The sequence below is a fragment of the Lepidochelys kempii genome, chromosome 4 (genome assembly GCF_965140285.1).
Source record: "Lepidochelys kempii isolate rLepKem1 chromosome 4, rLepKem1.hap1, whole genome shotgun sequence".
NCBI lineage: Eukaryota > Metazoa > Chordata > Testudines > Cheloniidae > Lepidochelys > Lepidochelys kempii.
In genome coordinates, this window is record NC_136383.1 from 29,574,062 (window position 1) to 29,596,432 (window position 22,371).

Genomic DNA, 22,371 nt, shown 5'->3' on the forward strand with positions numbered 1-22,371 from the left:
AAATTAAAATATGAACTAAGACAGTATGTTGCTATAAGGCATAATGGTTTCAAGTTAACAAACCAAGCATTTTTTCTGCACCATTTTAAAAGCGAGTCTGTCTGGTTCAGTTTCACGCTGCTTGCATACCACCATCAGCTTCACATGTTCATGCCCAATCTGATATTGTTTCAGTTCAGGCTTCACCTTTAATTTATTAAAAATACATCAGACTGCAGCATGAAAAAATGACACTTTATAATACCAAATGACACTTTATAAGTCCAATGCTATTGAAAACACCCTGAGAAAACATTGGTTTGATTAAGAGACCAATCAAACGGGAGAGACCACTGTAACTTGGGATGCTGTGCATAGATAGGAGGGCAATGCTCAAATATTGTGTCTGGTCAGTGATTTGATGTGTATCAACTAAAACTAAACATAGACCCTTTTCCCTCCCTTTTTCTCTTTCAGATACGTTAAAAGGGCAGCCTTGTGGATGGCCCTGGAGCAGGCCAGATGGAACAGGATAGAACCAACCAGGTTGATGGCAATAGATTGAGCCCATTTTTAATACCACATCCTTCTCATGTTTCCCAGGTGGAGCCTTTGTCAGTGAAGCTGCAGAATGGAAGTCCATTAACAGAGAGAACCCATGCTGAAGTAAATGGTGACCATAAGTGGCTACTTTTTAAGAACAGCTATGGAATACCTCACGTGAGGGGAAACCCAAATAACCGTACCAGCCCTGACCTCCTACAGGAAAAGAGAGTGTATTCCAAGTATATGCAAAATGGTGGGATAAAACGCACTTTTAGTGAGCCTTCTCTCTATGGCCTTCATCAGAACAAGAAAATTAAACGAGATGAAGAGGGAAATGGTGAAAAAGATGAGCCAGGGGAAAACAATGAAAAACCAACTGTCTCCAATTCATGCAATGAGAAGGAATCTGAGAGTTTTACTGGACAAGAAAATGCAGCTTCTGATTTTATACAGTCTTCAAGATACAACTGTGATGGTTCAGAAAATCCTGAAGATCTCCAGATTCAGAATGAGCAAGAGAGGGAAAACATTAATTGCCACAACAAGAACATTGTCTTACTACTTAAGAACAAGGCAGTGCCAATGCCTAATGGTGCTACAGTTTCTGCCTCTTCCATGGAAAACATGCATGGTGAACTCCTAGAAAAAACACTGTCTCAATATTATCCAGACCATGTTTCCATTGCAATGCAGAAAAACACATCTCACATAAATGCCATTAACAGTCAGGCTACTAATGTGTTGTCCTATGAGACAACACATTCATCCCATACCTCAGGGCAGATCATTTCCCCACAGACCTCAAACTCTGAGCTGCCTCAAGTGCCAGCTGTAGTGGCTACTGAGGTCTACAATACGGAAGACTCCAGTAAACCACCTGGATTACCAGGTAGCTGTTCACTTCAGAAATCGGAACTACAGCCTCAGCAACAAAACCCAGGCTATGATACACATCCGTTACCCACAGGAAACAGTAGTGTTCATAGAAATATGGGGCGGGCACCCAACCAAGATCTCTCTCTAAGTTCCGGCAGTAATCTGCAATCTCACAACAATAGCCTGGAGGGGATTTCAGAGCAAGCAGAAAAAAATGGTGCTTTGTTTAAACACAACTCAGTGTCCAATAAGGATTCCTTCACTCCTCCTCCTGCTTCTGTTCCTCCCCCAGCTCCAGAAATGAACAGCACTCTGTCCCTTGGGGTTACAGAAGGACATCACCCCTATGACAACAGAAATGTTGAAACTCTTCCTAAAGAAGTGAAGAATGAAGGGCAGCAGGAAGAACTGATGTCCAGGAGTCCTGGCCTTGCCCAGCAACAGCCTAACTCTCAACAGAAGCTTCCACGGAAGCCTGAGGTGTCACAACAGGATGGCAGTGAAAGTGATCTGCCAGCTACCATGATGACCTCCATTCAGCAACGCACAGAAGAAATAAAGCCAACATCAGAACCACACATCCAAGAGCTGCAGGTAGTTGGGAACAACGGAGAGTTGCAGCAACACTTTCAGCAGCACTTGGGACAAAAAGAACACGAGATGCCTCCTGAGAAAGGAAAAGACCAAGTGAAACAGCAGCCACAACATTATCCAAAACCAGGTTGGATAGAATTGATTTCCACTCATTTTCACCATAGAGCTTCCCCACAGAAGCCCAATGAGGCTTTATTGAGGTCAATTCTCCAGTTCCAGCCAAATCCAATGGAACAGATGCATTTAAACCAGTATACTGGGAATCCCGATGCATTAAAAGAGCCTTCAGGACAGCCCCATAGCCAGAAAATAATACAACAGGAACAAATGCCTCAACTGTACAAAAGCGAGGCAGCACAACTGCAAGTCCATCCTATAGCTGACCAGCAGCGGCAGTTCCAAAAGCACTCTCCCCAGCCACAGCTCACAAAGGGGAATTCTCTGGTGAAGTCCTATGTGCACCATACACAGCAGCTTCATTTCCAAGTAAGACAAGAACAACAAACTGAGCAGCCTTTGGGGGCCCTGTTAAAACAGCAGCACTTGACTCCCCAGACAACAGAGAATGAACCATTCTTACATTCAAACATTTTACAACAGATGTTGCAAAAACAGGCTCAGCAAACACAACTGTCGCGCAGTCCACAGTTAACCCCAAACCACCACCACCAGCAAACCCTGCAAAGGAAAAGCGAAGAACTGTCTCAGACCTTTTCCCATTCCCAAAGTAACAATGAACAGCAAATAGATGGGGCATCCTACAGTCAGCTTAAACTAGAAGAATGTTTTCAAACCGAAAATAAGTATATAAAACCAACTGAGTTCCTGCATAACCCTCAGCTTGGACCAGAGCAGGAGCAAAGCAGCAACAGTAAAACTTCCCTTTACAATCAGATTCTGAAAACAAATACTAATCTGCAGCATCCTGGCCGTATGCACTTGGTTTCTGAGAAGAAGGAAAACACCATAAATGCCGAACTCTTCAGAATAAACAAAATGCAGGACTTGCAACATATGCAATATTATCCAAATAGCATGACCCCAAAGCAAGAGGTGCATCATTGCTTTCAAGAACAAGAGCAACAATCTCAACAAGCTTCAGTTATACAGCGACCACTCCAACAACCAGAGGGATGTGGTGGGAATTTGAAACAAGGTATGTCCAGCCAGCAAGCTCCACCGATTCAGCAAAGGTACTTACCACACAGCCAACAAACTCTCCCACAAGACCAGAGAGGGTGTTACCTTCAGGCTCAACCCCACAAGGATTTTCAAAATCATGCTGCTCTCAGGTGGCATCTCTTACAAAAGCAAGAGCAGCAAATACAACAACAACCCAAACCTGAAATTTGTCCCAGTGTGACGCACAAGCCTATAAAAGTTGAGGCTGGCTCAAAGTCTCATATCTGCATGCATCTATCAACTGGACATCTGGAAAACAAAACATGGAAAAAAACAATTAAACAAGAGAATCAGCACTTCAGTTGTGAGAACATGCAGCAAAAGAGTATCATTGAGACAATGGAACAGCAGCTGAAACAAATTCAGGTCAAATCACTGTTTGATCACAAAGCTCTTACTATCAAATCACCTAAGCATGTGAAGGTCGAAACCGCAGGTCCTCTCACTATCCTATCAAGAAATTCTATTGCTGCAGAATTTGACAGCCACACTTCCACCTTAGATCAACAAGCAATTCCTTCTGCTGAAAAAACCCCAACTAAAAAACCAGCTGGATCTGTCCTAAATAATTTTTTAGAGTCCCCTTCAAAGTTATTGGATACTCCTGTAAAAAATTTATTGGACACACCTGTCAAAACCCAATATGATTTCCCATCATGCAGTTGTGTTGGTAAGTGGCAAGAAATGTACTAAAAATACATTGTTAATTCACAATTAGGAAGGTAGCTTTCAGAGTGGTTGGGGGTTTTGTTTGGTTTGGTTTTTTGTTTGGTTTTATTTTGGGTTGATTTTTGAGAATGCCAGCCATTAGCAAGGGAGAGTTTCAGTTTCTTTCCAGCAACACTAGTTTTTACATTAAAAATAGAACTCCACCGTATGTTTGTAACAAAGCTGTCTGGTTTGTGTGCTAGCACATGAATGTATGGCATACAAATCTAATATAAAGTAGATTCTTCAGTCTGTTTATCTCTTTGTATCCAGTCTCCTTCAGAAGCAGGCATATATTATGCAAACACATCTGATAAAAAGATCAGATTCACAATTTAATTTGATGCAGTATTATTTAAGTCAAGGTTGGAGATACTGTTTGTATGAAAGATGTCTTGGGACCAAAACCTGAGATCCTTACTCCATTTTTACTCAGATACACAGTCAAATTACTGAGAGTTTGACTGAGTAAGGGCTGATTTAAAAACAGAGGGTTGGATTTTGCATGACCCTTTACATAGGTGCCTTCTTCCTTTCTTCCCTTCCACTCCCCTGGTAATGACCAGTGTCAGGGCCAAGCAGAACTTCAGTCACTGTGCTTTAGGAAGCACAGTGACTGCTCCTTCTCTGCTCTCCTCCAAGAGGCAGCAAAGGGGCAAGACCATGGCTCACCTCCCACTCTGCACAGAGCAGGACTGGAACTGTAGGGAGAGCATAAGTGTAATAGCTGGCATGCTCCTCTTTTTCATTCTGCCACACACTGTTTTGTTTGGCGAAATGAGTCTCCACTCTGCCTCTTACTATGGGCACATTTTGAAGTCATTTTTCTGGAGAAATGATTCTCTGCTGTGTTGGATTGAGACAAAATGTACAGTTCTTCATTGTGAAGACAAATAGCTTTGTTGTGACCTCCCTGATTTTATATACACACACACACAGAGCCTGCCCCAGGGTATAAAGTTGAAAATATAGTTCTCTACAAAAGCAAAGTTGATCTTTTCCCCCTTCTAAAATGTTTTGAGTTGAATCTCAGGAAAATTAACATGGGGACGAAGGGAAAAAGTAGTGCATTACCATACTGCAAGGAGAAATACAAAACTGGAAGTTGGTTTCTTGTTTCTCCTTGCCACACTTTGAGAAACCTTGTAGAAATGAAATGGGGAAATCAAAACTCTCTGCATTTGTAGTTTTAACTTGTCCCTGATACTTACAGAGATGGTCACCCTGCATTTTCACATAATGGATATATTAAGACAATTTCTTCAATGTATTTGGCACAAAGAGGCTTTTCTTCAACATCTAGCATTCATCTCATCTTTGCCCCAGTCTTCCCCACCCCTTTTTCAGCTAATACAGCAATTGTGAACTCAACAAGAAGAGTCCACTCTCCATTCAAGCTGTGTTTAACTTTAGGGGCCACATTTTCAAGCCTTAGGTATATAAGTTATACATACATGCAAAAAACAGATACGTGATAGCCCCCGAAGTGATGTTTGCCAATGTGACCACAAAAATCCTCCCTTCTAAATACGGGGGTGAGAAATCACTGTTCAGTAACTACTGGGAAATGCTAATTTTTAATTTCACTGTAACTGAAAATATAAAACAAGCATTTGTGCTTGCAAAAGGGACAATGGGATGCAATATCTACTTGCATACACTGTCACCCATTATATATGTGTAAATTCATGGTTTGCAAATACACTTGGGCATAATTTGTGGGCCTACTTTAGACAAGTATATGTGAAAGTTTGGCCCCCAAAAATTCATAACAGGGTCCTACCTGGCCAGCTGTGGGCAAGCTTTGCAACGCAATTTCTTATATTAAATAATTACACTTTAAGGCAATAACCTTTATTTTATTTTAAACAGAGCAAATTATTGAAAAAGATGAAGGTCCTTTCTATACCCATCTAGGAGCCGGTCCTAACGTGGCAGCTATTAGAGAAATCATGGAAGAAAGGTAATTAGCGCAAAGGAACAGGACAGATTAACATTTATCCTTTTGTGTATGTCAGAATTTTTCCAGCCTTTGCACATAAAGAAGTAAACAATTGCAAATGGAGTAATTATTTGTAGGCTTAGCTACTCCAGTGTTGCCAGCTTTACGTACTGTGCTATTCACCAGAGAGTCACAATATTTGACAGGGCTAATAGTCTGCTGGCTGGCACAGGCTGCCCACTTTGAGACAGATGCCAGCAAACCCAAGCGGGGACAAGTATTCATAAGCCTGCCAAGCAAGAGTGTTGGCTATGGTATTCACAGTGGGGGATAGGAAGAAGATGGAGGCATGAGAGCACCGAAAAGCAAATTCAAGCAAAATGTTATCTACAAAAAGACTTCAAATGGCTTAATCCTACTCACTTTCCTCCTGCAATGTGTTCAATTACAATAATGGGAGCAAAGTAAGATTTGGTCCTGAAACTCAATAAGCAATTCTTTAGCAAAACATCCCCCCTTCCATTATATGAAGACAGTATTGTTCAGATTGATGGAATAAATTATATGTCACAAGATACTACATTACTAGCATTCTCCAGATTACCAGCAAAACAAATGCTTAGGATATGCATATAATAGTCATATAGATATGTGGATCATTTACATATTATATAAATATAAAACACTGCTAACATTAATAAGGTGTTAAATCGGAGAACTCCAGCAAACAGTAAGGTTCTCCTGCTACTTGAAAACTGCCATATTGCACAGCCCATATATTATATGGCATGCATAGACACTATGTGCCAAATCCTGAGGTCCTCACTCTGCTGTGTCTGTGTTTTTACTTACTCCATACCCAGGCTATTTGGAGTTTGCTTGAGTAAGAACTGCAGGATTTGGACCTGATCTATTGGGGCCAGATTGAAGCTAGCAGGTGCACAGGGGAGTGGTACAGTATAAGGAGCTTCTTTCCCCTGCGACTCCCGTGCAGGGCTGGCCTCAGCTGCAGACCTTGCACTAGCCCAAGTACTTCTGGCTATCATGGTAAGCAGCATTAGCAACTCTAACAGGGGAGTGTGATGCTGGCTGGCCAAGTGCCAGCTCATGGCACAGTCCCAGGCCTCACTTGAAAACTGGCAAATACATAGCTGACATCAGTTTGGCTCACCGGTGTGTTAATATTGTTAAAATAGGTATTAGAATTATAAAAATGTGATTACTGTTTAGACTGTATTGAATGCTTATAAGTTTCTGCATGCATTAATCATCATTAATTATAACATCAGGGTCCCATATTGTAAGGTAATATTTGAACGTTGTATTATAAGCCTCTGTGATTGTGTATATCACCGGACAGGAGAGAGACGTTAACTAATGTAAAGTGCTGATCTCCAACAGAAGGTGTTATGTCCTGGCACAAAGGAAGGCCTCTCAACACCAGACAAACTATTGTGGAACATTTAAAGAGGACAAAAACTTTGTTGTCTGTTCCTCCCAATGAAGATGAGACATCCAGGTGGATGCCTCCCATCAGTTGAGTTTGCCGCTGAAAGGGGAAGGGGGGAAGAGAATAAAAACCCCTTACAAGAAGGAACTGTGTCTTTATTATGCTTGGATTCTGGAGGACAAGGATTACTGGGAATAAGAAAAAGATCCCCCGTGCTTAGTCTGGGTTAGCCTTAAAAGACATCTAGAGTTTGTTTATTATAGAAGCTTCTATTATTTTTTGAAAGTTAAGATTGGAACTTATTTGTGTCTATATATGTTTATGTGCTTTAACCTTGTAAATAGCTTTCTTGTTTCCTTTCCTATTTAATAAATTTTTAGACAGTTTACTGTAGGATTGGCTACAAGCGTTGTCTTTGGTGTAAGATCTAAATTGAGATTGATCTGGGGTAAGTTACTGGTCATTTGGGACTAGGAATAACGTGGACTTTACAAAAACTAGACAAGCCATTTACAACACACACTTTGCTTCTCTACAAAAGAAAAAGGTCACTAAACTATCTAACAAGGGGCCACAAGGGGCCACAACAGTGGTTCCCTTAACCCACCCAGCAATATTGTTAATCTATCCAACTATACTCTTAGCCCAGCAGAAGAATCTGTCCTATCTCGGGGCCTCTCCTTCTGCCCCTCCACCCCCACGAACATGATACAGTTCTGTGGTGACCTAGAATCCTATTTTCGACGTCTCCAACTCAAGGAATATTTCCAACACACTTCTGAACAACATACTAACCCACAGAGACCTTCCTACCAAGACTACAAAAAGAAGGATTCTGGGTGGACTCCCCCTGAAGGTCGAAACAACAGACTGGACTTCTACATAGAGTGCTTCCTCTGACGTGCACGGGCTGAAATTGTGGGAAAGCACATCACTTGCCCCGTAACCTCAGCCGTGCAGAACACAATGCCATCCACAGCCTCAGAAACAACTCTGACATCATAATCTAAAAGGCTGACAAAGGAGGTGCTGTCGTCGTCATGAATAGGTCGGAATATGAACAAGAGGCTGCTAGGCAGCTCTCCAACACCACTTTCTACAAGCCATTACCTTCTGTTCCCACTGAGGGTTACCAAAAGAAACTAAAACATTTGCTCAAGAAATTCCCTGAAAAAGCACAGGAAAAAATCCACACAGACACACCCCTGGAACCCCGACCCAGGGTATTCTGTCTGCTACCCAAGATCCATAAACCTGGAAATCCTGGATGCCCCATCGTCTCAGGCATTGGCACCCTGTCAGCAGGATTGTCTGGCTATGTAGACTCCCTCCTCAGGCCCTACGCTACCAGCACTCCCAGCTATCTTCGAGACACCACTGACTTCCTGAGGAAACTACAGTCCATCGGTGATCTTCCTGAAAACACCATCCTAGCCACTATGGATGTAGAAGCCCTCTACACCAACATTCCGCACAAAGATGGACTACAAGCCGTCAGGAATGGTATCCCCAATAATGTCACAGAAACCCTGGTGGCTGAACTTTGTGACTTTGTCCTCACCCATAACTATTTCACATTTGGGGACAATGTATACCTTCAAATCAGCGGCACTGCTATAGGTACCCGCATGGCCCCACAGTATGCCGACATTTTTATGGCTGACTTAGAACAAGGCTTCCTAGCTCTCATCCCCTTATGCCCCTACTCTACCTGCGCTACACTGATGAAATCTTCATCATCTGGACCCATGAAAAAACACCCTTGAGGAATTCCGCCATGATTTCAACAATTTCCATCCCACCATCAACCTCATCCTGGACCAGTCCACACAAGAGATCCACTTTCTGGACACTACGGTGCTAATAAGCAATGGTCACATAAACACCACCCTACGCCGGAAACCTACTGACCACTATGCCTACCTACATGCCTCCAGCTTTCATCCAGACCACATCACACGATCCATTGTCTGCAGCCAAGCTCTACGATACACCATGCAAGGGAATGGGAGAAAGTCCACCCAACTTATAAAGAAACTGACTGTACAGAAGAGTTCCTGTCCACCTTTGAGGGACTATGTGGGATGCACTATATCCCAGTAGAGAAACAGATGTCTTTCCTCTTGTCTGGCTTTCCCAGTTAATCTAGTTAAGTTTTTAATGATATGAAGGAGGGTGATGCCATGGGGTATCTGAAATAGAAAGAAAATGTATTGAAAAGATTTAAGATTACCCCTGAGACCTATCAGTTGAAGTATAGAAACTTCAGAATGTTTGACAGTGTCAGTCATGAACTATATTAGGACTGAACCTTAGGAAGGTTGTGAAGAATTTATTTAAAATGCTAAAGGGCAATGGCTTAGATTGTAAGGGCTGGAGGGACACACAGCCCTCACTTTGGTCAAGGAAAGTTTGGTAAGGGAGGAAGACAGACTTCCCGATAAGAGTTTAAATATATTAGCTTTGGCTGAATATTCTGTACCTTTGGCCAAGGTTACCTCAAATTTGAGGATTTTAAAGGAGATATTATTGTGGGCATTCAGAATCTACTTCCCACTGATGTTGTAATAGGTAGTGATACCTTAGCCATGTCTAAGCAGGTTAATGTCAGAACTTGCAGCGAGAAAGAGTATAGCTGTACGTCACCTGGCTTGTCTATGGTGGGCTGCAAGTGGGAGGGAAATACAGCTTATAAAGGACGGAGGGTAACAGTCTGTCCCCAGAGAAAGGGTTTGGAGATTCCATGGCTTTGCCAGAGTCTGCTCTTAACTTAAGTGAAACACAAAAGGAATTTATTGAGGCTCAACATGTTGATCTTTCCCTGCACCAGGAGAGGAGTGCAGCTCAGAATAATACTCTGACTGGGGAAGGAAAGGGTAGATTTTTTCTAGAAGAAGGTTTGTTGTATAGGGAGGCTTCTATAAGGAAAAAAAGGCACCGTGGTGAAGCTTGCAAGCAGGTGTTTGATAAGTACAGGACAGTGTGGCTGCAGGTAGTTCCTGATTGCCCCTTTGCTGGACACTTAGGGGTGAAGAGAACCTGTGATAGGCTCCAACAGAATTTTTATTGGCCCTCACATGTGTGAGAAAGTTTAAAAAAAAAAAAAAAAGTACTGTAAGAGTTGTGTCCTATGTCAGAAGCATAAGAGATTAAATAAACTCTCCAGGAATGGAAAGAAATATATACTGGCTATGGTGGATTCTGCCACCAGGTACCCTGAAGTGAGAGCTCTATCTAATGTACAAGCGGAAACTGTGGCTACTGCCCTAATGACCAATTATAGCAGGGTAGGTTTTCTGAGGGAACATTTTCTTCGCCTTTAATGGATTTGGTCAAGGAGAGAAGGAAGAGACTACTCTGGAGAGCACTGAGATTTGAGAGGGTTTGAACCCAGCCAAAAGCAGGAGATATTGGCTCTCTTGAAATACCACAGGCAGGGGCATTCATTTTCCAACCTCCCAGGTTTAATTTAAAAAATAATGCATTCTATTGTAATTACAGCACCCTGCCCTGCTCCTAGCAGAGCCTATGCTAACAGTGAAATGCAAAGACAAATTCAGGAGGAATTGTAGAGCATTGTAGACGTGGGAGTGATCACTAAATCAAAAAGCCCCTGGGTCTCCTATTGTGATGGTACCTAAAAGGTATAAATCATGAGATTTTGTTTGGATTTTAGAAATGTACACACCATCACCCAACCTGATTCCTACCCCAACCTTGGAGAGAGGACCAGTAAGGACATCCAAGTTTATTCTTCCCATCAGCTGAGTTTGCAACTCAAAGCACAAGTGGGGAAAGAAACAAAAACCCCTAACAAGAAGGAACCATATCTTTATGCTGCTTGGACTGTGCATAAGAAAAAAGATCTCCAGTGCTTAGCCTGGGTTAGCTCTAAAGGACATCTAGAGATTGTTTATTACAGAAGCTTCTATTACTTTTTGAAACTTAAGATTCAAACTCATTTGTGTGTATATATGTTTACCTGCTTTAACCTTGTAAACAACTCTGTTTCCTTTTCCTTGTTAATAAATCTGTAGATAGTTTATTATAAGATTGGCTACAAGCATTTTCTTTGGTGTGAGATATAAAGTGCAACTGATCTGGGATAAGTGACCGGTCTTTTAGGACAGGGGGTAACCTGAATATTGCTGTGATCTTTGATGTACGGGTTCATCTGTCACAAAGGCAGGCTTACCTGGGTGGCAAGACAGATCGGAGTACCCCACTGGACTGTCTGTGACTCCATGTTAAGGCTGTTATAGTGCCCGAGGAGTTCACACTTGATAATTAGTTGGTGAAATCTGAGTAAGGAGCTCACAACCAATTTGGGGTTTGTGCCCTGTTCCCTGACAGTCTGCCCTGTAGTTAGTACTCACGCTCTTGAGCCACTGCAGGGCAGCTTGAGAGGGTGGGTGGACCATATCCCACACTCCTCACTGTGCAAGGGAGCACGCACATTTAGAAGGTGGTACAGGCCACACCTGGGATGCAGTATGTTTGTAACTGCACAGCATTCCCAGCTCAGGGCTTTAGTTCTTCCATTTAGGCCTTAATATTTATATTTAATCAGTAAAACAGAAAATCCTCCGTATGAGACTTTGGCAGTGTTATAGAAGAAACCTTAATTTTTCAAACTTTTTGACTTTTGAGGGCTTGATTTCACAGCTTATTGTGTTCACTTGTTTGCATTTAATTTCTGCTGTTTTGGCATAAGGAGAAGATATAGAGGTATTTTGGTTGACAGCCTTCATACTCTCAGCTGGCTTCACCAGAAAAGCTCAAAAATTACTTGAACAGGCTGGGAGTCTTTTATATTGTAAGAGCTGTGTGGTTCAAGATGGCTGAGGAACTACAAAGCTATTTGGCTCTCTAAGCTAATACTACATCCCTAAGTCAACCTTCCTTTAAAACACACCCTGAAATACCTATACAAATATTCTAAAACACATGTATGCAATTACTGAGTTTAAATAAATATAGCGTTGACATTACTGAACTGGCTTTCAACACACTTGGCTTTAGTTTTAAGTGTTTAGATCTACAAAACAAGCTAGGTCTGGAATTTCTAGTTATGCGACAACAAATGTGTTGCATGAATCCATGGGAATGTGTGTTTATCTTTTCCCTCATCCACCCTCTACAGTGCTCACATAACTCAAAACTATCAGCTCCTATTTTGCAACTTAAGGAAAGATGTCAGAAGAGTGAGAATAATATTATAGAAACAAATTTCAGTGCAACCTGATTAGCTAATTGATAGGAAAAACGGTTTTATAAAGAATTACAACTTTTGCACATGGTTAATTTTTTTTAAAAAACAGCTGTACATTCACATCTCAGCCTTTAACTAGGAAAAAGGTGATCTAGTAATTGCCTTTAGCACACGTGTAGTCCAACATGATTGGGAATTCTTCCTTTTCCCCCTTCCTTTACTGATGAAGAAAATTAAATACAAACATTTGTATTTAATTTAAATACACAAATAAGAAAAGCCAAACTGAACGTTCCAGAAGCAGTTAACTTGGCCACACAACATGTGTAATGCTTTCTATTACTGGTTAGACTATTACATATATAGTAGTCTGTGATCTGAGCCAAATGCTACCTTCATTTATGTCCCTACAACACAACGGAGTTGCACAAGTGCACCTGAAAACAGAATTTTGCCCAGTTGTGAAATGTGGCTAAGTTAATGTTGCTGTTGGAACCATGATGTTGCATTTACTGAGAACTGTTCAAATTTGCAACTAAGTGGGCTGTTTCAACTTTGGTACGCTATTGTGTTGTGCAGAAGGGCACCACAACAGCAGCAATGGCCTTCGGTAAATGCCTCTGGGGGACACAGAAGGGGGAGTGTGTTTAGAAATGACAACAGATCTCATAGTTCTTTTATAGATGCAGTAATTGTTCTGCCTAGCACAGGCCTCAAACTGCCAGCTAGTGCATGGGAGTGGGGGGGGGGGGGGGGCATGGAGAGCTGACTATGTCCCCTTTGGGGTGTATGCTACTGCCTTTGGTTCATACACACTCACAGCTTTGGACCAGATTCCACTCCAAAATGTAATTACTCCTGATTTACACCAAGATAAGTGAGAATCAAACCAGATCTCCAAATCTGCAAAGGTTTACAGACACATTATCAAAGGTATTATTTTAGTACTTCCTATAACCCTGCTTAGGTATAGAAGGCAGGCATAATTCTTATCCATACTTATTAACTAAATGCAACAGGTAACTCAGAATGGATGATAATCGACAAGTGTGTCTTAAAATAAATGATTCATGTCTTTTTGCTGACTTACGCTGTGTCTAAGGCAGTAATCAGTATAGAAAGTGAGTTGAATGTAACTATTACATCCCAACTATTCCATGACAACGATAAACTTAAAAAATGACCAACTACCTACAGTTAAAATACCTGTCAAATGTGTGTTTCCAAATGATCAAATACAGCAAATTCACTATAGAAAGGAGCTATCTGGTTTTAAAAATTTAGCACAGATTAGGGTGACCAGATAGCAAGTGTGAAAAATCGGGACGGGATGGGGGGTAATAGGCGCCTGTATAAGACAAAGTCCCAAATATCAGGACTGTCCCTATAAAATCAGGACACCTGGGCAGCCTAGCACAGATGGACAATTTTTACACTTTTATGACCGACTAAATACATTTTACAAAATGGCCTCTTTCACCATAGCAACATATTATTGTACTGATATGAATAAGACTGAAACATTATGATTCATCCCTTCTTGCTTAGAGTTAAGAGTTTATTTCTTAAGATAAGACTCTGAAATGTGCTCAAACTTTAAGTATTTGTGCAGACCACATTCAAATTCAGCTGCTTGTTGTATTTTTTTGTTTGTTTGTTTGTTCGTTTAAGATTTGGACAGAAGGGTAAAGCTATAAGGATTGAGAGGGTCATCTATACTGGAAAAGAAGGCAAAAGTTCTCAGGGATGTCCTATTGCTAAATGGGTAAGAGTGATGTCTACATGTCCTTAATAAGCTACTTCAGTTTGATCATTCATGTAAGTAAAGGGGAATGACACATGTATTTATTTTAATTGAAGTAAAATTAAAACAGCTAAGTACCAACAATATCTCAGGCTGCCCAGTTGCCCACTCTGAGCCAGTTTTTGACCTCACACCTGTGCAGTTCCTTCAGTTGAGTTGCATGTGTGTGAGTGAAAGCAAAACTTGGCCTAGAGTTATGAAAAGGAAGATGCATTCTTTTAGATATAAGATCCAGAATGTTAGACACTCTTCTTACTGTTACATTTAGCGTAGAAATAATTAAGAGGTGCAACAGCACTAGTACAATGTTTTGAATATGCACACTGATCAACAGAAGCCAGCACGCTCTTTTGTCTGCTCTGGCAGACTCAGTACTGAGTACTTTGGGTCGCTTGGTAGGAGACAAGATGAGGACAAATTGATGCCTTTTTAATTATAGTCTTTTGGTATGCCAGACTGTACCCTCTTGTAGAAATACCCACAGTCATATGGGCACTGAGAGGCAGGACCTGTCTTCCTACTTTGTTTGAACTTTACCTGCCACTGTGTGCATGCTGCCATAATGTTTATACATGAAAATTAATAATAGGGACACATGAGGTCGCAAAACACAGAGGCTGACCTCAAGTTTGCAATTTATCATCTGGGCACAGCAGGAATCAGGGGAGAGAAATGAGGGCAGGCTCCTCTGTGAAGCTTTTCTAGTCTCTTCCCCAAATCTGTGTGGCTCTTGCAGAAGAGAGACCTAAATTATTCACCATTGCTTTAGGGAGGATTTATTTGGGTACAAATATCTGCTGCCATCTCTGCAGAGGGAAACACCATGGGGAGTATCTAGCTTTTTCTGCCCCCTCTACTACAGCAGTAGTCCTTTCTGCCATAATACCATCCTGGACACATTTCTGTTTTCTCAGAGAAAAAAGGAGATATTCTGCAAAGGTGTCATTGCACCTACCCCAGTTCTTCTGTGCTCTTCAGACAGTATCTATCTCATCTAGACCCACCCTGTGTTTCAGGAAACAGAAGAGAATTAACCTGGCCCTTATCAGTGTATTACTCCAATAGAGGCAAGAATCTGTGTGTCAGAAGCATCAAGGGGGAAAACGTATATTGGCAAATGTAACTTTTTACCATGACTGTTGAGGTTTCATGTTCTCTTGCTTCTCACTAAGAAATGCTTTTTGGGGGGTGGGGGGATGGTGTTGCCGTACATGCAGGTAGTTCGTAGAAGTAGTGACGAAGAAAAGCTGCTTTGCTTGGTGCGGGAACGAGCTGGCCATACCTGTGAAACTGCAGTGATAGTGATCCTTATCCTGGTATGGGAGGGGATTTCCCTGAGTCTGGCAGACAAGCTGTATTCTGAACTCACCGACACTCTAAGGAAGTATGGCACACTCACAAACCGACGGTGTGCTCTGAATGAAGAGTAAGTGAAACAAATCATATTCTCCTTTCCCTTGAGTATGCAATCAAGCTACAGCCAAAAACAAACACAAGCTCTACTTACGTCTTGGATCTAATTTTCCTCTCACTGGTTTTACACTGGTGTCACTATTAACCTCACTGGAGTTACTCTTCATTTAGGCTGGTGTAAATGAGAACACGACAGGGCTCATTACTTCAGTAGGAACTGTACTTGCCCTTGTCTGATTGAGAGCAGAATTTGACTCACAAAAGTTTATCTAGATCCAGTAGGACAAATTCTGTGTTGGATTTCACCCCCATGTAATACCAGCAAAGTCATGGCGGGGGGGAGGATTTTAGTTCAGAAGCTGCAAGATGTGTACATATACCGTTTTTAAAATTAGCCAATTCAAGTTACGTATTTAGGGCTCGCAGAAACTTCTCTCAAAAGCAAGGTACTTTTGAGATTTTGAAACCCTACTGTCCTTGTGGGGGAGACAAATTCAGCTTCATTAAAGTCAATGAAGACCTCTTTCGGCACTCACAATTACAAAAATCTCAATATAAAACAGACATTCAATATATGAGCTTTTCCATCTAGGCTCATGGGAGTGCATAAAGAGAATTAGCTGTATGATTTCTATATAGAATTAAGTTGTGTAGCTACAGTTTTTAATGACAGTTCATTTTAAATCTCCCATCACCCACAAAAAATTTGACAACTGAGCACAAATTCTCTCAAGGCTTCGTTTAAACAGAGAAGCACTGGCTAAGAAAACCTTGATAGTCTGTAAAAATATTTAATGATTGGTAACATCTTTGTTTGAGTCAGCTATTTTACAGCTAGGAAATGATATATGCAGGTTTTGTGAAAGAGCAAGAAAGGGCACACTCCTTTTCCTCTTTCTCCCTTTCTCCCTTTGATGGCTATACACAGAAAGAAACTGCTTTCAGAACAAGGCTTACTTAATTACAAATATTCTGTTTTCTCTTTTTGGTAACATGGGCATGGCTTTGTTTCAGGAACTTAGTCCTATCCCAGTTGGCAAACAGCAGTGAGTTAACTCATTTTCCCTAGAAAGTCAAAAGACCATTTATTCAACAAAGCTTTATCTTACGGGGCTGAAACCTGGGCCAGGCTATTCAAGCACAGAAAGCCAAAAAGAAGCGGAAATCCTGCACTGATGGTGGGCAAATAAGGAGAAATGCCACACAAAAGAACTCTATCCCCATATACATGAACATGTACATGGTTTACATGTATTGCATGAATTTTAAGCATGCAGACTTTTACCCATGTACAGCTCTACATGCTGTTGATAGCCACATAAATGTTTCTCTTATTTCTTAGACGGACTTGTGCATGTCAAGGGCTGGACCCTGAGACTTGTGGTGCTTCTTTTTCCTTTGGTTGCTCCTGGAGCATGTACTACAATGGGTGCAAGTTTGCCAGAAGCAAGGTCCCAAGGAAGTTTAAGCTGCTGGGGGATGATCCAAAAGAGGTTGGTGTTAATTTTAAAGTGAAGTTTGCCTCATTGTATAAAATGTTTCTGTTGTTCTTGTGGAGCTGAGGTAAAGTAGACACAGGGCCAGAATCTCATTTGAAATCCACCCACATAGGGAAATTAAGTCAGTGTCAGTCAAAATGGATTTACCCCAGCCACTGAGCCAGCTTAATTGACTGCCAAAATGCTGGCAGCAGGTCAAAACCATGAGACATAAAATGATATATGCAGGTTTTGTGAAAGAGCAAGAAAGGGCACACCCAGAACAGTTGTGGCTATATCAGGCCCACAGACAAGCTTTGCACTTGCAGTTTCCACAATGGCAGAATACAGGATGTACTCGGTTGAGGCATATAACTTTTTGCAGCTCCGAGCTGGACTAAATTGCATGGAGACAGTATGAGGGAGCTGTGAGATACAGTAGGAGTGACAGAATGAAAGGACTGGGAGGACTCATTCAGTGGATGCTGCTGCCTCGCCGACAGTGTAGGAAAGGTTTCCAGAGTGGCCTCTAAGATGCTGTAAGTACTGGACCCAGAACTGCATGCTGATCATATCAAAGCATGTCACGGAGCTCAGCAGCCATGCCTGTAGCTGGGGAACAAGTTGACTTTGAAGTTCCGACTCCAGTGGGTTCTAGATACCCTCAGCTAACAGGCCTGCTAATTGTTAATGGGCTACCTTTCTGTGGAGGGTTCTACTCTCTGATTGGCTGGCTCACTTTTTTGGCACATACAAGAGCAAATGTGTCCCTTACGATGGAGCTTGTCCACTGTGATGGATGGGCCACATAACATACTAAAAGCTTGGGGCATTTTATGCAAAACCCATAACATTTAGCATTTCAGACATGTCGTCAGTGACTTATGTAATTAGCGAGGGGGTCAGATTTTTTGGATTCTCAAAAATTTTATGAAAAAGGCAAGAATTTTGATAACATTTTTCATGGAATTTTTAAAACTTTTTTTTTAAACCTTCTGTTCATGTGACATTTTTATGCCTAGATCTAGCAGGCATAACATGGCCTGTGGATTATGTTAGCACATTTGATATTCTATTAAAAATGTTAGCATCTCTGAGACAGTTGTAACCTTTGACCCTCTTTTTCCCTCTATTATAAAATACCTATGCTTGATGAGAGGGCAACAAAGAAAGCGTGATACACATCACACGTGGGTTCTACACAAAGACTCAAAGAAGAAGTGACATTTTATGAGTTGTAACTTGTAGGCTGGAAAGGAAAGCAACATAATGATTCCAGGTTTCGATAGCAACTAAAAAAAGGGACACAGTGAAAGGTTTTTGATAATGTCATACTGTGATTTTGGGTTCCTGTGAACCCAGAACTCAGATTGAAACTGGCAGGTCAAACTTTTTTAACCAAATTAGTGCATACCAAAACTGATGGATTTTTCATAGCTTTTCACATGCTTTCATGAACATACAAATTCCAAAAATGATTACATTTCTCTGTGTAAATCTGCTGCTCTTTTTAAACATTTGCAATGAGGCCTGTATTTTTAATTTAAGAAACAGATCTGAAATTAGGATTCTGGGCATGAGAAATTAGTGGAGCAACTTAAATTTATTAGAGCACTTCATGTTTTTAAGAGCCTTTCATTTTGAAAGATTGTATCTCTCTCAAAAACAAAAAGTAAGTGGTCATTTGTATCCCAAATTGCTCTACTACACTAGCCACACCCACAACTCTTGATTGCTCAAAAACTGTTATTTTTTCAGTCTGAAGTATTCCAATAATTTTAAGTTGCTACATGGAGAGAGAATTTCATTGTGTTGAAGTGTTATGATTTCAGTATGTAAAACTCTCAAATTAGATGGATTAAATTGATGCTGATTGGGTAGTCTGTTATTTTTTCTTTTCTTTTCTTTTTTCCCTCTCAAGGTTTTTAAAGGGGAAATTTTTTTTCCAGAAAAAACTGTAATAACTAGTTATTTCGTGCTTGGGTTGAATCTTTACATAGTAAGGTACATCTTTTCTTATAAATCAGATGAGCATTGTATGATGCTTCCTCATAAGGATCATAGAAGCTCATTTCTGGACATTGTGCTTTTAAAAACAGTAAAAGGGATCACTATAACTGAAATTTATAGGGGCTGTTTTCTCAGCAAGAATTACAAGGCATTTACAATGCATATTAGGCATTTATTTCAGTCATCTCTGTGGTATCATAGTGTCCGGTAGCTTCTAAAGATGGTAGATTGCATGTATAGTAATGTGGGTGGTTAGATGATACGTTAAAATGATTTCATCTGATAACAGGAAGAAAAGCTAGAGTCCAATTTGCAAAATCTATCAACTCTAATGGCACCTACCTACAAGAAACTTGCACCAGACGCATATAACAACCAGGTAGGTCAAAAGGAGTTGGCAAAGTCACTAAAATAATCTGATCTTTGCTTTACTTTGCCAGTGCATGTTCTTTGCTGTAAGTAATTGTTTACAGTTTGTGCCAATATTTCTCTTACTTAGACTAAATCCTGCTCACTCAATACATTATATAGTGTTTAACACTCTAGCAAAAGCTTTGCTCCTGTGATTGATAAGGTCCTTAAGGTTTCCAGATTCAGCATTATTCACTGGCTAAGTTGACAGATGTTCGATTTCCCTGATTTACTCCAATGTAAACCTGTCTCAACATGTTTGATTCCAGGGCAAATCCATTATTGGATTTTCCAATTTAGATCCCGCAGAAATTCTACAAGAACATCTCATGCACCTTCAGCCCCATGGAATCTGAACATGATCCCTGTCTTTGTAAAAAGAAAAGGTGTACTTGTGGCACCTTAGAGACTAACCAATTTATTTGAGCATGAGCTTTCGTGAGCTACAGCTCACTTCATCGGATGCATACCGTGGAAACTGCAGCAGACTTTATATATACACAGAGAATATGAAACAATACCTCCTCCCACCCCACTGTCCTGCTGGTAATAGCTGCTGGTAATTACCAGCAGGACAGTGGGGTGGGAGGAGGTATTGTTTCATATTCTCTGTGTATATATAAAGTCTGCTGCAGTTTCCACGGTATGCATCCGATGAAGTGAGCTGTAGCTCACGAAAGCTCATGCTCAAATAAATTGGTTAGTCTCTAAGGTGCCACAAGTACTCCTTTTCTTTTTGCGAATACACACTAACACGGCTGTTACTCTGAACCCTGTCTTTGTGTTGGCCTTGAACCAGAACCCTAACCTCACTCTAATCCAGATTTGAATCCAACCACGGTCTCTTGTTTCAGATTGCACGGGTTCACATCTCTCAAGCTTTGCTTTGATTTTCAGATTTGAATGAAATAAATATCTCAAATTAAAAATAAAAATAATCACCAAACTAGCCAGGTTCTTCCTGGTGTGGAAGCCAAACCTCAAATTTCACATTTTAATGCCAGTCCATACATTTACTCAAAATAGGGCCCATGTTCGCCTGAAAGGTTCATGAATCTTCGCGAAGTTTTTGAGAACTTCTAACTTTCTAATAAAATGTGAAACCAAGAATTATGTGTGACTTTTGGTTTCAGTGTGAACATTTCACAAAATCAGTAATGAAAACACAATAGAAAATATTATGCTGATTATCCGTTGTCTATTTTTGAGCACCATCATGCTTGTGTTATATCAAATATAGTGAAAGGCTGTCAATGTACCAAGAAATTACAATCTAATGGTCAAATTCTGCACTGACTTCTTCTCCATTCAGCCCACTGAAAGTCAGTTTTCCAAGGAAATGCACTCTTCCTAGGTAGTTCAATATTTCTGAGCCTGTGTTTATAACTTAACAACATGCCAGACATTCAAACTATATACTGTATTTTATCATCTGAAGAAACTGGACAATGGCAGGAAAATGAAAAGTAATCTTGAAGGAGAAGTACTGTCAGCTAAATACACAAATATGATAATGGCAGAAGCATGGCGCTTGAACAATGGAAGGCAACGTGGAACTGAGTAGCAAGAAAAGAAAGAGGAGCTTGTATTCCCATTTTTATTACCGTAAAGTAATTTCTTGGAATTGTTCACCTCTAAGAACTATACTCTGCCATTGCCAAGATATTAGGAGGGTAAGGTATTCAGTAGTAATTCCGTGTAATGGGCTGTCCAGATAAGTTTCAGTGATTACTTGACTTCTGTTCCAGATTGAGTATGAACACAGAGCGCCAGAGTGCCGTCTTGGTTTAAAAGAAGGTCGTCCATTCTCAGGGGTCACTGCCTGCCTGGATTTTTGTGCTCATGCTCACAGAGACTTGCACAATATGCAGAATGGGAGTACATTGGTAAGTCAGTGCTGCATAAAGCTGCCTTGTTTCAGCACTGATTTCTCATATTTAATTCATTATCTATATTTCTATTAAGTTTGCACATAAAGCTAACTGCTAAAAGAAGAGTCGTTCATCAGTAGCTGGAGCTAAAATGTGCAATCCTGACAGGATTTTTTATTTAAATCAGACTTTAGAGAAAGATCTAAAATAGATTTGGCTGAAAAACTTCAGTGGAACAGTTTTCCACTGGAAAATGTAGTTTGAAATTGAAACAGTTCGTGAAATCATGTAGATTTTCCAAAATTCCATTTTGGAGAAAAAAGGGGGATGGAATTTACGATGATGACATTTTGGAGTGAAATATTGTGATTTTTCACTTTGACTTTTCACTTTGAATTTTTAAAATTCTGTATTACATTATAAATTTCAACTTTATTTCATATTATATTCTAACCAAAGCATTTTGAGCTGGAAAGATTTTTTTTCCCCTCATATTTATTTTGCAGAAAATTCAAAATGTTCATGTTTAATTTCAAATCAGAATAAAAACAAATGTCAAAATCCTCTCAAACATAATTTCTGTTCTTTGGCCAGTACTAAATAAAACCCTTGCTCTTGTCCCACAAAACTCTGCTTCTCTCCAAAACTCGACACTGAAAGAAATAGCTGAGCAAGACTAGCTGGCTTCATTGAATAGGAGAGTTTATGACTTACTTCTATCTACTGCATGCTGTCAGTGAAAATATGCAAAAAAATCAAGACTAGCTTGCTGTAATTTGAAGTAAGTGCATCAGTGCCTGTAAGCAGGTGCTATTCCCACCATGGTCTGAGCAGAACATCCAAGTATTTTACAAAGTCTAAACTTACTCCCTTCCTGGGGCTTGACTTTCTTCAA

The 22,371-nt window shown here is 40.6% G+C and overlaps 1 protein-coding gene across 5 annotated transcripts in view; it reads left to right on the forward strand.

Annotated features, from left to right (window-relative positions):
* The window catches only part of TET2 (tet methylcytosine dioxygenase 2), an 85,137-nt gene that overhangs the window by 52,934 nt on the left and 9,832 nt on the right, over positions 1-22,371 (forward strand). For 4 of the 5 annotated variants that reach the window (XM_073340826.2, XM_073340825.2, XM_073340824.2 and 1 more), the window contains 7 exons: positions 457-3,847; positions 5,758-5,848; positions 14,161-14,254; positions 15,511-15,719; positions 17,049-17,199; positions 19,484-19,573; positions 21,354-21,491. In XM_073340826.2, coding sequence (XP_073196927.2) covers positions 502-3,847; positions 5,758-5,848; positions 14,161-14,254; positions 15,511-15,719; positions 17,049-17,199; positions 19,484-19,573; positions 21,354-21,491 — 4,119 coding nt within the window. In that variant the 5' untranslated portion in view covers positions 457-501. The remainder of the gene's footprint in view (positions 1-456; positions 3,848-5,757; positions 5,849-14,160; positions 14,255-15,510; positions 15,720-17,048; positions 17,200-19,483; positions 19,574-21,353; positions 21,492-22,371) is intronic. The other variant, XM_073340827.2, reaches the window with a different exon arrangement.